The sequence below is a fragment of the Clinocottus analis genome, unplaced genomic scaffold, assembly GCF_023055335.1.
Source record: "Clinocottus analis isolate CAN_PGR_092001 unplaced genomic scaffold, fCliAna1.0.p SCAF_16, whole genome shotgun sequence".
Classification (NCBI taxonomy): Eukaryota; Metazoa; Chordata; class Actinopteri; order Perciformes; family Cottidae; genus Clinocottus; species Clinocottus analis.
In genome coordinates this window covers 17,682,412-17,698,387 of record NW_027175887.1, presented here as the reverse complement: position 1 = coordinate 17,698,387, position 15,976 = coordinate 17,682,412, and the positions used below count along the sequence as shown (strand labels likewise).

The window sequence follows — 15,976 nt, the reverse complement described above, 5'->3', positions numbered from 1 at the left end:
TAATAATTTTATTACGTTAAACACAATGTATGTGTTTTCACAATTATACAGTAAAGCCATGTGTGTATGCGATTGAATCTGTAAGTATAGGTCCAGCTTAGTCCTAAAAATTCAGGTTAATTGGATATCACAGATGGTAGGCACGGACGGGGTTCGAACCCGCGATCTTCGGTTTACGAGACCGACGCCTTACCACTTGGCCACCGCGCCTGGCAGTGTAGGCGGGACGCTTTGAGGCTTGAAGAAGGTACAACGCCTGGCCTCTGGGACGGCTTTCCAAACTCCATTGCAAATACACACTATTTTGAGTTTCTTCGCAGCAAACGGGCAAATAGCACTTTCACATCCAATTCAACACAGTTATATTTTCTCCAAAAACACTCTTGAGAAAATCGGCATAACACAATACACCAAACAAACACGGTTTAGTAAACTTTTTGAGAGGTCTCACTATTATGGAAGCCCATAATTATGACAAAAAAAGGTCTGTGAGGGGATGCAGAGACATGTGAAGACAGCGCAAGCAGCGCATGAACACCTACTATCTCATAATTTAGACTTTTGATCTCATAATTTCGATTTTCTTTTGTTGACTTTTCTTTTTGTTGACTTTTTTGTCGATTTTTTTTGGTCATACTTTTTTTTGTTGTCATAATTAAGATTTTTTTTTCGTGTGGCAGAAAAAGTCGACGAAAAAAGGAGTCATAGTTATGAAAAAAATCTATACAATATGTAATTATTTTCCAATGTAACTTTACACCACAAGATGTGAACACATAACAACAAAACCCCGCCGTCGATGGGTTCCTGCCACGAAGCCGAATGACCCAGCAGATGCCTTTAGTGATCAAACAATACCGTAATGTGTTATTTATTATGTGTTTAACCTTCAGAAAAGCAAACTAAAAAAAAGCCGAATTGAGGTTCGGCGCACACGTCATGAGACGTCACGCGTCCGACGCACCCCGGAAGTACCTGAAGCGGCTGACTGCGGATAATATGTTTTCGGTCTATCCTCCTGAAACATGTTAACAACAAATAGCACACCAATGACGTGAGTGCCGCATGTTCACTCGTCGGCTGGTGCAAATATTGCACCACCCTTTTAAATGAAATAAGTATCTCGCGCTGTGAGTAACATGATTTTGTTAAACAAAGCAATCTGTAAGTCAGCTAACGCGTTAGCTTGCTCGCAGAAGACTGCTGCTCGGTTACTTCATGCGTAAGATACGTTGTTTGTCCGTACGTATTAAACTGCTTCAGCTATTGCAAGTGCTGACGGTCACACGGATTTACACATATGTCATTCGGGCCAAATTACATTAAAAAAACCTAGAATTTAATAAACTTGTGCTCATTTGCAAAATATCGGATAACGCCAAACTTAAATTGATCATTTCTTACGTGACATTGTGAGCCATTCTTCAATTCGGCGTATCAGAGAATATTACTTTGTAAAGTTTAAACTTCACATGCCCGATAATTCAATCTTGATAACTTAATGGGCCTTTTGCTTCACAAAACGCCAGTTCAAAGGATTTCAGAGGGTTCGTTTTACATATTTTGTACATGTTTTTGCCCACTTATTGTGTCATGGAAATCTGATGAATGTATATCATCCATCTCCCAGCACACTGGTTGAAAACTGTGTTGTGTTCCAGTCTTTGACCTTCTGACCTGCTGCTGCTGAGCCGCCTCCACCCGTCCACCCCGCCATGCCGCTGGTGTTGGACGCCGTGTGGGCGCTGTGGAGCATCGGGGTCGGCGTCTACGACTACTTCCACACCAACGCCATGGAGAAGAGGATCCACACGCTGGAGAACGTCCTCTCCATCCACCAGTTTGTGATCGCGGGCCTGTCGGCGGGCCTCGTGCTGCTCGTCACCTACATCCTGTGGAGAAAACACTGAAGCGTAGCTCTCCTCTATCCCGATGCCGACAGCCGGGGATCGCGTTCAGGACGTCCCGAGTGAGGCCGGGGAGCACGAGGACTCTGGGAAAAAGCGGTCCGGGCCTCTCTCGTGGTTCTGGCCCGCGTGGGTCTGTGTTCTCGTCTCCGTGTTTTGGATGTTAAACTAACAGGAAACACTTTTGCACTTTGACGGCTGTGAGGCGCCGCTCATCTAAACATCTTCCTTTTGGATTTGTTACAGAACCGCACTACGTTTGTTTAACCCAGATCAACTGTTTCCACATTTACACAAAATTCATCATCTATCTTTTCTTTATTAACGTGTAGCAGAGCGTTAAGCTAAGCTACTCGAGCTGACCGCCTCGTTATCTGGACCGCGTGATTGTCTCCATCTCGAGGTCACATGATGCGGAAAAAACAGAAGAAAAATAGATAAATTTCCAGCTTTTTTGGTTATGATTTCTACCAATTACCTTTTTTTTGTGGAAGCACATCATTTTAAAGATAAAGTAGTTTCTTCTCTGATAAATTTCAACATTTTACTCGTGAATAAATGTGCTTTTCTTCGGTTAAAGATGGCGTCGGATGCTCGTCCAACATCCCCCTGAGCCGTGAGACGAGCAGACAGATGGTGCAGAATATTCTAATTATTATTATTAATCATTATTATTATTGTTATCCTGGTGTGAGGAGGTTTAAACACTGGGAAATGAATTCATGATTTGGTGGTTTTGTTGAGTTTGTTTATGTTCCAGGGTGAGGGGGCGGAGCTTATCTGGGCTTATTGTTTGTGTGTTTAATTTGTTTCTTGTGTCGTATTGTTTTTAATTAATGTTCTAATGATTGAACCCAGAAGCCGCTCACTGAGCTCCTCCTGTACGTCCTGCTTCCTGTCTGCAGTTCTGTCGCTCTGGAGAACCTCTGTGGTTCTGTTGGAGGGAACGTGTGTGAAGAATAAAACCTAACTGAAATACAACCTGTGTGTGTGTGTGTGTTCGTCTGTCTGTGTGTGTGTGTGTCTATGTCTGTGTTCCTGTGTGTCTCAACTGGAACATTTAAATTTGTTATGCTTTCATATTTAAGCAATATAATCTCTGATAGAAAATTAGAGCAGAAACAAACATGATGGAGTGAAACGTGTCATTGGATGATACACACATTCATTTAGTGCTGGACAAAGCACGAATATGTCATGATTCTGAACACTATTAGACTCAATCCATCACTGGCTTTAGATGCCTCAGTTTAACTGGTGGATTTCTCAAAATTAATACATTATTTTCAAAGAAATTGAAAAGCCAGATAACAGTCATATTTATTCACATTAAACCGGGTGTAACTTGAAACATTATTGTTCATTTTTTACCAGCTTGATGACTTTACTTGAGTCATAAAGATACACGTGTGTATTTTTAACTGAGCGTCTGCCCTTATTTAGACCTGGCTCGCCATGCTGCGGGCGGCAAACGTGACTCTGCCGAGACTGGCCAATATTCCAACCAATGAGCGCCCAGGATTTCACAAACAAGCGGTGTGATTGGCTGGGGCTGTTGGAAGGCGGGATCTTTCAACGCATTAGAACCTCCAACGTATATTTCACAAGCTGGCAAAGTTAGGGGTAAAATAGCCGGAACTCGTGTAGAATGTATCTTCAAAATAAAATAAAATGCTCGATCAAGATTACTTTGTTTGGATAACACATGTTTAATATAGTAGTATTTCCATTGGTATGTATTTTTTGATATCGATATATGCATCTGTTTTAAACACAAACGAAATAAATCACGTATTTCATATTTTTTATTTGAACTAGAATTTATTTTGAAAATACCGGACCGGATAGCCGCTCGGCTTGTTTAGTACTTGCTCTCCCGTACCGCCGACCCAACTCGCCAACAGGCGCTAGGCGAGAAATAACGCGATTTCTTTGGGTGAAATTATGGCATCGAACTGGCTGAAAACGTGCGTCGCCGCTGCGTTTGATCGCTCACCGCTCGGCAGCGGCCTGCGAATTATCGACCAGTGAAGCCGAGCGCGCGCCGGACAATGCTATCCAGTTAGCTTGGGGGTTAGCTGCTACTTGGCTACGGAAGTTAGCCGCGTCAGCTCGCAGGAGGCAGATTTTCTCGTTTCGCGCATTTGAAGCCTGTTCGCCGACCTCTGTTGCCGTTTAACCGGCAGATTCACGGTCACACTGGGTTGCAAAGTGTGGAGCTTCACTCATGTCACTTAGGAAAAGACTTAAACTTAAATAATTCGCTTTTAAAATGGAGAGTCGGCTTATTTTTTCAGCAAACACCGCTCTTTTGTTTTGACAAAGGAACCTGAGTTTTTTTTTTTTTGGACAGTTACTTTGGTCGTTTTGTTTTTTGCAAAATGGCTCCACAGAAGCAGGGTTCCTCGGGGGGAAGCCAGCCGGCGGCGGGTTTTGGTTCTGGAGGTAAAGCCAACGGGTTTTACCAGTCCTCCTCCTCCTCCTCCTCTTCCTCCTCTGCCATGGCTGCAGCCAAGAAGCCCAACATGCAACTCATTCAAGCCGACCACGAGTTGTTCCTGCAGGCCTTCGAGAGTGAGTTTCAGTCGTCCCCGTGTTGTTTCAGACTCAGGAAGTTTAATACCGGATGCTTTACTGCAGTAAAAGTACTTCAACCACACTCGAAATACTCCTACAAGTAACAGGCAGGCACTCAAAACCTTACTCAAGTAAAGGTATATAGCATGTATGGAAGTATTAATATACTTCAAGCTTTGGTTGGTCAGTCAAATGTTGCCTTTTGGTGTTTTTATTATTATATATTAGTTTCTACATCATTACTGTTTTACGGTGTGATTTATTAGAGTTACAGGAATAATACTGTCATTAACTATGTAGAGGAGCCAATAGTACTGCATGTACCTCTGAGATGTAGTACAGTAAAGTACTGCATGTACCTCTGAGATGTAGTACAGTAAAGTACTGCATGTACCTCTGAGATGTAGTACAGTAAAGTACTGCATGTACCTCTGAGATGTAGTACAGTAAATTACTACATGTACCTCTGAGATGTAGTACAGTAAAGTACTACATGAACCTCTGAGATGTAATACAGTAAAAAGTACAATACAGATGTAGTACAATAAAAAGTACAATATTTACCTCTGATATATAGTACATTAAAAAGTACCATATTTACCTCCAAGATGTAGTACAGTAAAAAGTACTATATGTACCTCTGAGATGTAGAAGAAGAAAGTCACATGAAGTATAAAGTAGAAGTAGCATAAATGTGTACTGAAATGTAGTACTTGAGTACATGTACTTCATGTGTTGTGGTTCATCAGCACACGAGCAGTTCATATGGTGTATAGTTTAAAAAGTCAGATGAAAACAAAGCTACTGGACTCCAAATGTTGTTTTGTCTGATTTTCCGCTCAAATGTGTGTTTCTTTAACTCGTTCAAAGGCTCTTTAAAGTAGTTTTAAACACAATTTTCATTCATTGAATGAGTAGTTATGTCAGGACCAAGAGCCCTGAGCCCATCCTGCTTTTTAACATCTAAAATTCTCCCGTTAAAAAAAGGCTGAACATCACAGACATTTGCTGACGGTGAAGCTGTGTTTTATTTGCAGAACCAACCCAGATCTACCGGTTCCTCCGCACCAGGAACCTGATCGCGGTGAGTGTCGCCTTTCCTCGACCAATCGCTGAGCGCCTGACACCGGAGGAGACTTCTCTGCAGCGTCGAGGAAGAACTCTAACGCTCTGTCTGTTCTTTTCTCCTTCCATCAGCCGATATTCTTGCACAGGACGCTCACCTACATGTCCCACAGAAACTCAAGGAATAACGTCAAAAGGTAACGCACAATCCTGCGCTTTGTGTTTTTCTTTCTGGTGTGTTGAACCTGAAGCGTTACGCTCCTTACCTCAAGAGAGAGAGATAACCGCCTGCAGGCCGGCTGGGGACTAAAGATGGCCGCCGTTACAAGGTGTGTCCAGACCCAACAGTGAAACACAGACGTGTTCGGTGGGTTTTGGTTAGTCGAGCCCATGTTGTGGTCCTCGGCGTCCTGCTGAAGCCTCCAGATGGTTCTAGTTACTCCGGCTCATTAGACGGACGCTCGGGTCGCAGTTGGGACGGAAGCGGGAACCACGCGAGGCACCGGCCCACAGATCTGATCCAGGTGGCCGCGCTGCCCGACAGCAGCGAGTAATAAAAGCCACAGCGTTACGGTCTGCAGCCCGCCGGCCTCACAGCTGACGTCCATCACACGACCGACAAGAGCAGCTTTGTCGTCTCAACCTAACTTTACTGTTGTAGAGTTAAAAGAAAGTCGTGTTTGCTCGTGGGAACGTGGTTTAATGTCATGTAACCCTGAATACAGGGATCTGTTGCTGTGACTGAAGCTCAGTGTTGTTGTTGTTGTTGTTGTTGACTTGTTGTGTGTGTGTCTGCACTACAGGAAAAGCTCCAAGGTTGACAATCTGTTGTTCAAAGTGGAAAAGATGCGAGGCGAACAGGAGACTCACAGGTAAACAACAACAACAAGCGTTGGACTGCTGACGCTTTAACAACCCAGAATATACAAATATATACATATATATGTACAGTATGCGTTTATATATGTATTAATTACTGGTTTTTACTTGTTACTTAGCTGTTAACACGTTTCTGAGTAGTTTTAGTGAAAAGTGTGTGTGTGTGTGTGTGTGTGTGTGTGTGTGTGTGTGTGTGTCGCAGCTTGGCCTCGAACCTGCAGCTCACCTTCACGGGCTTCTTTCACAAAGCTGGTGAGTACGAGTCCTCTTGTTGTTTACTCTTTTTTTAGGAAAGTGTCGTCCTCTAGTGGAGGAGGAGAGGAAGAGGCGACACACATTTAAAGAGATGTTGAGCCTTACGGATGAATTAAAAACTGTGTGTGTGTCCTCAGGGAAGCCGTCTCAGGACAGTGAGAACGAGCAGGTCTCTGTGTCTCTGGAGGTGCTGCTGGTCAAAGTCTGTCACAAGAAGAGGAAGGTGTGTGTTCCTGTATGTGTGTGTGTGTGTGTGTGTGTTCCCATCTGCATCATAATCTTAATCCCTCCCCCCTCCCTCTCGTGTGCAGGACGTGAGCTGTCCCGTGAAGCAGGTCCCGACGGGGAAGAAGCAGGTTCCTCTGAACCCGGACACCGGGTCCTCAGTCCCGGCCAAGCCGGGCTGCTTCCCCTCCCTGCTGGTTCCCAGCAGCGAGTTCGAGCCCAGCAACTCTCACATGGTCAAGTCCTACTCGCTGCTCTTCAGGGTGTCCAGGCCCGGCTGCCCGCGCGCCCAGATCAACGGCCTGGCCAACGGGGAGAACCACCACAGCAGAGGTCCGTCTCTTCGTTCTTTTTGGTGTCGCCCTGTCAATCACCTTGTAGCCCCGCCCCTAAAGCGTCCCCTGCTTTATGGTCTGTTTGACTCTATCGGACCATAATGTACTAAATGACCATCATGCTGTATAGAAGAAGACTTGAAGCTAGAGATTGAGTCATTTATAGAGACTTCTATACAACCAGAGGAGTCCCCTTTAAACTCGGTGAATAACTAAATAACTAACTCATAACATACTGTGAGCACGGCGTTAAATTAAAGCGATTGAACCACGTTTTCTTGATTGTTGGTCGTCTCTTTGTGGCCGCTGTGTAAATGTGAAGGTGGGTCACACGTGTCGTGTTGTGCCTCTCAAGAGTTCACAGAGGAAGTGGTGAACAGGAAGAGGAGGAGCTCCAGTCTCAGGGAGGAGGGAGAAACCACGTTTGTGGCTCAGATGACGGTCTTTGACAAAAACAGGTGAGGCGCACAAACCACCGACGGAGAGACGCCTTTGTTCTGATCTCGAGGAGTGACACGTGTGTGTGTGTGTGTGTGTGTGTGTGTGCAGACGTCTGCAGCTTCTGGATGGGGAGTACGAGGTGTCGATGCAGGAGATGGAGGAGTGTCCAGTCACCAAGAAGAGAGCCACGTGGGAGACCATCCTGGACGGGAAGGTGTGTGTTCACGATGTAGAAGAAGAAGTATTAGTATCAGGTGATCAGGGTTCTTGAGGGTCTCATGGAAAACCTGGAACAGTCATGGTTATGGAAATGGGTATTTGCATGCCTGGAAAATCCTTGAAAAAAAGTAAGTCCTGTAAATATGTTATATTCATGTGTTCATAACGTTAATTTAGTTATAAATAATGAATCTGCTTTTAAAAGAAAGAGGCTCAAAATATCAGCAGCATACATACAGGCATCTATATAAATGTTTATTCTTTTAATCAAACTATTGTCTCTCATTCATTTGTGTCATTTAAGGTTTACTGGATGCTTTGAATCCTCATTGTTAGTTTAAATACTACATTTTATCACTTTTTACTGTTCACACACATTTCACACAATGTTTGATCATGGACATTTAGTTTAAAGTCATGAAATTTGGTTAAAAGTCACGAAAATCCATTGGTCAGAATGTGTATGATCCCTGCGTGCTGTTTGTGTTCATCCTAATATTAATAATAATAATAATGGTCTCCGTCTCCATGTGCAGCGCCTGCCCCCCTTCGAGAGCTTCTCTCAGGGTCCCACCCTGCAGTTCACGCTGCGCTGGACCAGCGACTCCTCCGACCGCTCCACGGCGCCCGTGGCCAAGCCGCTGGCCACCCGCAACTCCGAGACCAACCAGGACCCGCGGCCCAGCACCCTGAGGCCCGCGCACACTTTGGGTGAGCCCGAGAAACCAAAACACAAAATATAAAACCAACCACCAACAGGGAGGGTTCCTCACGTGACTTGACTTTCTCCTCCTGCGCTCGCAGCCGTTAAAGAATCCATAAACGCCGACGTGCACACCAGGAGGGAGCTCGTCTCCGCCGAGCCCCGGCAGAAGCTGCGCATCTTCTACCAGGTCAGTTCCCCCACTTGAGCCTCACCGCCACATCGAGTTCAAAAAGATCGGGTTTAGACGTCGTGCCGGATGCTGAACGTCGTCGGGGTCGAACCGAACATTCACGGTGTTCCTCTCCGCTGCGAAGGTGTCCGTGTGCAGTTTTCTCTAGAAACAACCTCTCCAATAACTGTTCAAAGCTACACTGGGAGACCTGCAGTAACTGTGGGATTCAAAACACGACATAATTAAAATGAAACTAAAGTGAAATGAAACGAGAAAAAGCATTTCCTGCTGAAAATGTGTTGGAATGCAAAAAGCTGAAGCTTAGAGTTGAAATATTTGAAAGAAATAGCTAAAATAGTGGAGTATAGGTTAAAATAGCTGAATGTATTTGAAAATAACAGAATAGCTGAATATGTATAAAAATAGATTAATATATGTATGATAAATGTATATGAAAATAGCTGAACGTAGTGGAATATAGCCGAATATGTGAAAATAAAAGAATAGCTGAATATATATTAAAATTGCTGAATATATATGAAAACAGCTATTAGTGCTAATTAAAGCTAAATTTTGAACTGAGATGAGGGAAATAAAATAGTTTTACCGCCCTGATCCAGACTCCATTGATAAAAGCGGCGCTTGTACCTCTCAGAACAAGTCGTGTGTGTGTGCGTGTGCGTGTGTGCGTGTGTGCGTCGCTCACGTCTCTCTTTCTGTCCAGTTCCAGTACAACAGCAACACGCGGCAGCAGACGGAGGCCAGAGACGACCTGCACTGTCCCTGGTGCACGCTCAACTGCAGGAAGCTGTACAGCCTCATCAAGCACCTCAAGCTGTCGCACTCGCGCTTCGTCTTCAACTACGTGGTGAGACGCGGCCAGAGGACATCAAAATGTCCTGATGAATGAAAGGAAAAGTCCAAAAAACATCAAAATGTGGAAGTAAAAGTCATTAAAACATCTAAATACCCTGATAAATAAAAGTAAAAGTCCAGAAAACATTTAATTATGGAGGTAAAAGTCATTAAAACATCTAAATATCCTGATAAATTAAAGTAAAAGTCAATAAAACATCAAATTATCCTGATTAATTTAAAGTAAAAATCAATAAAACATCTAATTGTCCTGATAATTTAAAGTAAAAGTCCATAAAACATCAAATTATTGAAGTAAAAGTCAGTAAAACATCTAAATATCCTGATAATTTAAAGTTAAAGTCAATAAAACATTAACATTCCTCATTAATCAAAGTAAAACTACAGGAAAAAAATGTAAAGTATCTCTTTATAAGTTTTCTTACCTCAATGTCCACTAATAGTCACACATGTCACTAATGTCTAATACTGATGATGAAACTCTTGATTTAAACGCCACTTTTCAAGCAATAAAGGTCGTAATAAGTGATTTTTTTAAAAGCTGTTTTGCGTCTCCGTCTCTGCAGCCGCACACCAAAGGAGCGAAGATCGAGGTCTCCATCAACGAGTGCTACGACGGCTCGTACGCGGGGAACCCGCAGGACATCCACAGCCAGCCGGGCTTCGCCTTCAGCCGCAACGGGCCGGTCAAGAGGACGGCCGTCACCCACGTGGTGGTCTGCAGGTGCTGCTTTTTCAGAGACTTTGTGCCATTTTTAAAGAGATTGTTTTCGTGTTTTTAAGAAGTACTTCTTTGCAGTCGGCGTACGGATCGAGCCGTCTTCGATACGCCAGACTCCATTCACAAAAACGGTGATTTAACCTCTCGGAGCACAGGAGCTGTCGGCCTGCTGCCGCCTCCATGTGTTGGTGTGTTTTGTGTTCTTGTGTGACTTTTGGTGTTTTAACGGGTTAGTTCAGATTCACCAAAGTGACACAACAGCACTAACTAACCAACACATGGAGGCAGCAGTGAGCCACCAGCTCCTGTGTTGTGACAGCTTAAATCACTGTTTTTGTGAATGGAGTCTGGTGGGGTTTTGTACGTTTCTTCACTGAACTCTGACATCCTTTCTACCCACCTTACTACCTCTCAAGAATACTTTATATATTTATATTTATACTTTTCTTCTACGTTTTGAAACCTCCAGACCTCAGAGGACGAAGCCGAGTTTGTCCGAGTTCCTGGAGCCGGAGGACGGCGACCAGGAGCAGCCCGTCATCAGCGGACACAACCGCCTGTACTTCCACAGCGACAGCTGCGTGCCGCTGCGTCCGCAGGAGATGGAGGTGGACAGCGAGGACGAGCGGGACCCCGACTGGCTCAAGGAGAAGACCGCCATGGTCAGTTCACGGCCGGAGGCGGAGCCTCGTGTCGCTTCAGTTTACGCCCTGAAACCCTGACGGTGTGTTCTGTCTCTCTGCAGCAAATCGAAGACTTCACCGACGTCAACGAGGGCGAGAAGGAAATCATGAAGCTGTGGAACCTCCACGTCATGAAGCACGGGTGTGTACGACTTCCTGTTAGCCTGTAGAGGAACTCCACCAGGTCACATGACTTCATGTTATAGAGGAACTCCACCAGGTCACATGACTTCATGTTATAGAGGAACTCCACCAGGTCACATGACTTCATGTTATAGAGGAACTCCACCAGGTCACATGACTTCCTGTTAGCCTATAAAGGAACTCCACCAGGTCACATGACTTCATGTTGTAGAGGAACTCCACCAGGTCACATGACCTCATGTTAGTCTCTAGAGGAGCTTCACCAGGTCACATGACTTCATGTTAGTCTCTAGAGGAGCTTCACCAGGTCACATGACTTCACGTCTCCACCACTGAGCTAAAGGAGACGACTGAGCGTCCTAACTAGGACGCTCAGTCGTCTCCTTTAGACCCTTTTTAAGGTGCGTTCACTGACCTGGAGAACTGAACGCTGTGTTAAAACAGACTTTATTTTAGACATCTAAACAAAAACCAGGAAGTGTGGAGATGCTGACTCACTTCCTGGTTCCCTGACTGACACCTGCAGCTCTCTCTCAATAGAGTCTCATTGATAACTCCCCCCCCCCCCCCTCCTGCAGGTTCATAGCAGACAACCAGATGAACGAGTCCTGCCTGCTGTTCGCCGACCGCCACGGCGTCCACATCGTCAGGAACGACCTCTGCCGCAACTTCCTGCTGCACCTGATCAGCATGCACGACTTCAACCTGGTCACCACGCAGACCATCGACCAGGCCATGGCCCGCCTGCGCCTCCTGCAGAGCCAGGGCGCCCACATGGACAAGGAGGAGGAAGAGGAGGAGGATGAAGAGGAGGAGGACTGGGAGACGGCCGTGGAGTCCCAGCCGGAGCTGGATCCGGACCTCGAGTCTCCGGCCTGTCACGACGCGACGGGTGGCGTCTGTGTGGAGAACGGGGGCCTGAAGGAGGAAGAGGAGGAGGAGGAGGAGGAAGCCGTGACCGAACGGACGAGCAGAAAAAGGAAACTCTCCGCTTCTGATTCGGTTGCAAACTGAAGAAGAAGAAAAAACAGAACAAACAAACAAAAGGCAACAGACACACGGGTTCACGCAGGGAGTCAAGAAACCAGATGAAGCTCATCCTTTCATCCCAGAGTCCATTACAGACCCGACCGACTCCATCCAGTCCTTTTTATTCAAATCTGGATTAAGTTCGGACTCTTCGGATTCTTCCTCTTTCCAACTTAACTATTCCTTCTTTTTTTTGTTGTTGTCGTCCTCGGTGTGAAGAACCAATCAGTTCCTGCAGCACTCGGCTCCACCAAAGGTTGTTTTTGTTGTTGTTCCTGTGTGACTTGAGGGTGTTTTCACGGTTACGGGTCTAAAGCGTCCCATCAGGTCTCCGGTCCGGGTGTTCTGGTGTGGTTTCTGGTTCGCCTCAGAGGACCCTTGTGTCTCCAGGTATCCGATCGGGTTTCTAGGTGTCCGACCGGATCTCCAGGTGTCCGACCGGGTCTCCAGGTGTCCGATCGGGTCTCCAGGTATCCGATCGGGTCTCCAGGTATCCGATCGGGTCTCCAGGTATCTAGGTATCCGATCTGACACCCGATCGGGTGTCCGATCGGGTTTCTAGGTGTCCGACCGGATCTCCAGGTGTCCGATCGGGTCTCCGGGTCTATTTAAGTGTCAAGGATTCTTCCTGGTTCTCTGGTTGTCTCGTCCGGTCTCTGATCCGGTCTCCACGTCTCTGATCCGTGTCCAGATGTCTCTGATATTGAGGAGCGCAGACTTGATCAAAGTCCTGGATCGGATGTTTCTTCTGGTGCTAAATCATAAAAAAATAATAATAATAATGTTTTCTCACTGCCAGCAAACTACTTTTTATAATCCACAACTCAAAACCAGGTTTTTTATTTTCGTTATTTTAGTGTGTGACCCTCTCACACACACACACAAACACACACACACACACACACACAAACACACTTATTTTGTTGCGTTGTTAATCACGGATTAATCGTCTCACTTCTTTTTAATCCAGGTGCTGGTTCCAGTTTCCTTAACGGGAGGAAATGCTTCTTTTTCTTTACATTTTTTTGGGGCCTGTCTGTCAAACACAAAGAGCAGTAACTGACAAAACATGAATTTCTATTTTTCCTCTTTTTGTACATACGACTCTGTAAAACTGTAATGAATTAGCTTTTGCCTACGATTCTTCTGGAGCCCTGAACGCCACACGGGAGGTTTTTTTTGTAGTTATTTTTGTTTTCACACCAAAGGGGTCACAGTGTTGCTGCAGATTTGTTTTCTTGTCTCCTGTGAACATTTTCTTTTCTTTTTTTGGGGTGAAATACAAATAAAAATCACTGCCTTGAAATCATGTCCAGATGTCGGTGAGACGGGAAAGCACAAACGTCCGGATGCTTATTGTTCGGTTTGCTGCTCGTCAAGTCGCCGACGCAGAAATATTCCTTTTTTTGTTTTCTCCTCTAAAAAAAAACAAAGGGATGAAGTCTTGTTTGGTCGTTCTGAGAACTTTCTGGAGATAAAATTGTACTTTTTTTGTTTTTGTTCATTCACATGAGACCAGCAGCATTTTGCACAAGATGAAAGGAGCCATGTTTTCTTCTACGACGATGTAAAAAACAAAAGAACAACCAGCGTGACGTCGTGAACTCTTAAGTTGAGTCTGAGTGGTTTTTCTATTAAATGAACAATTTTGTACAATTAAACTCAAACGTGTCTTTTTGTTCCATCAGAGAAACTTACTGACGAAAAAGTTTATTATATTTATAAACCAGAAGCAGGAAGTAGTCTGTCTCCCTCCAGTGGCCATGTGTGTCACTACATCTCAGACGTACATGCAGTACTTATAGTGTACTACATTCAGTACTTGGACTGTAGTACATCCAAGGTGTACATGCAGTACTTTACTGTACTACATGTTAGAGGTACATACAGTACTTTTACTGCACTACATCTGAGGTACATACAGTAATTTTACCGTATGTACCTTTTAGAGGTACATGCAGTACTTATAGTGTACTCCATCATAGAGGTACATGCAGTACTTATAGTGTACTACATCTCAGAGGTACATGCAGTACTTATAGTGTACTACATCTCAGAGGTACATGCAGTACTTATAGTGTACTACATCTCAGAGGTACATACAGTACTTATAGTGTACTACATCTCAGAGGTACATGCAGTACTTATAGTGTACTACATCTCAGAGGTACATACATTACTTATAGTGTACTACATCTCAGAGGGACATGCAGTACTTATAGTGTACTACATCTCAGAGGTACATGCAGTACTTATAGTGTACTACATCTCAGAGGGACATGCAGTACTTATAGTGTACTACATCTCAGAGGTACATGCAGTACTTATAGTGTACTACATCTCAGAGGTACATGCAGTACTTATAGTTCATATATATATATAATTCACAGAACACAAGTCTGAATATTGGTCTTAGGTTTTAAATTAAAAAGGTAAATCATTTATCTGAAAGCTTTATTTCATTTAGGATTTAAGAGTTTTCACGTTACAAACATCAGGAAACATTCTAAAATACAAATATAAAGTTGAGTAAATTCAGTTTTATTTAGTTTGTGTATTGCTCTGCATGTTTGGGAACCGGATCACCCGGAGAAAGAGTTCATCACTGTGGGGAAACCCGGATCACCCGGGAAAAAAAAACTAGAAAGATGAGAGTTTCTTTTTTGTTACGTCACGCATGAGGATGGAAAGTTCTTCTGCTTCATACAGACTCTGAAAATGTGGAAAGAAAACCGGATCACCCGGGAAAAAATCTAGAAAGATTTCTCTTTTGTTTGTTGCGTCACGCAGCGGTTAAACATGAGAGGATGGAAAGTTCTTCTGCTTCATACAGGTCTGGAAAGAAAAGCGGATCACCCGGGAAAGAAAAACTGAAACCATGAGAGTTTCTTCTTTGTTTGTTGCATCACGCAAGTCGATGGAATTGCCTTTTTTCTTCTTTTTTTTTTTGGTCTTTGAAAATGTGGATAAAAAAAACGGATCGCCCAGAAAAAAAAACAAAACGACGCCTCGATCACATGACACTATCTCGGTGTCTTCACTTGGAGTTGGATGAGAACAAGTTTGTCCTTTTGGGCGTCGCGCGGCAGTTGAAAGCGTCGACGATGGACGTCACGATGGCCTCGTCCTCCATTTTAAAAGACATCAGCACCCGATTCGCACTGCCCAGCTGTTTGCACAGGTCTTTGAAAGCGATCTTGTCGAAGTCTTGCAAGTTTTTCTGCGAGAGCTTAAAGTCGAGACACTGGACTTCAGCCCAGGTCCTTTCCATGAGACGCACGAGGATGTCGTTGTCGTCCTTCATCTTAAGGCAGTGTGTTTTCGTAGAAATCCTAGTAAACAGCTTCTCAATGACGACTTCCATGAACGCTTTCTTGCGTACGTCCAGCGTGGGGTCAAACTCAAAGACCGGGATCGTGAGCGGTTCAATCATCTCATCCGACGGGTCCTTTTCCACCTCGGCTGGATCCTCCACGACACCGACCCGATGTCTTCTCTGGCACACGGATGTGAAGAGGTTGCAGATGCGCTGCAGCATCGTCACTTTTGGCGCCACGGAGCGGTCGAAGACTGAGACGATGGAATAGAAGATCACGTCGTCCTCCCTTTTCAAAGACAGCAGCACCTGATCCGCGCTGCCCAGCTGTTTGCACAGGTCCTTGAAAATGATTTTGTCGAACTTCGCCAGGTTTTTCTGCGAGGGCTGAAAGTCGACACCGTGGACTTCGGCCCACGTCCTTTC

The 15,976-nt window shown here is 44.7% G+C and overlaps 1 protein-coding gene and 1 non-coding gene across 3 annotated transcripts; one reads left to right on the top strand and one right to left on the bottom strand.

Annotated features, from left to right (window-relative positions):
• Window positions 1-138: 138 nt before the first annotated feature.
• Window positions 139-210, bottom strand: trnat-cgu (transfer RNA threonine (anticodon CGU)). The gene has a single exon. It is a non-coding gene; the product is annotated as a tRNA-Thr (tRNA).
• Window positions 211-3,788: 3,578 nt separating this feature from the next.
• On the top strand, window positions 3,789-13,872 carry LOC137786605 (polycomb protein suz12-B-like). Of its 2 annotated transcripts, XR_011077586.1 has the most exons (17): window positions 3,789-4,481; window positions 5,522-5,568; window positions 5,682-5,746; window positions 6,353-6,421; window positions 6,631-6,680; window positions 6,821-6,906; window positions 6,995-7,241; window positions 7,599-7,701; window positions 7,793-7,898; window positions 8,440-8,614; window positions 8,708-8,796; window positions 9,506-9,649; window positions 10,224-10,381; window positions 10,848-11,040; window positions 11,124-11,203; window positions 11,784-12,704; window positions 12,817-13,872. XR_011077586.1 is itself a non-coding variant. In XM_068578596.1 (16 exons), exons 1-16 carry the CDS (start codon window positions 4,289-4,291, stop codon window positions 12,217-12,219), a joined length of 2,241 nt encoding a protein of 746 aa, XP_068434697.1. In that variant the 5' UTR covers window positions 3,789-4,288; the 3' UTR covers window positions 12,220-13,872. The 2 variants fall into 2 exon arrangements, 1 of the variants encoding a protein (XP_068434697.1); XM_068578596.1 differs by having other exon boundaries at window positions 11,784-13,872.
• Window positions 13,873-15,976: the final 2,104 nt, after the last annotated feature.

Bases quoted from the DNA above. Each gene is read 5' to 3' on its own strand.
- LOC137786605 (XM_068578596.1), top strand. From the start codon at position 4,289: ATGGCTCCACAGAAGCAGGGTTCCTCGGGGGGAAGCCAGCCGGCGGCG. The intron at 5,747-6,352 runs GTAACGCACAAT...TCTGCACTACAG, and splicing joins TCAAGGAATAACGTCAAAAG to GAAAAGCTCCAAGGTTGACA. The intron at 6,681-6,820 runs GTGAGTACGAGT...GTGTGTCCTCAG, and splicing joins GGGCTTCTTTCACAAAGCTG to GGAAGCCGTCTCAGGACAGT.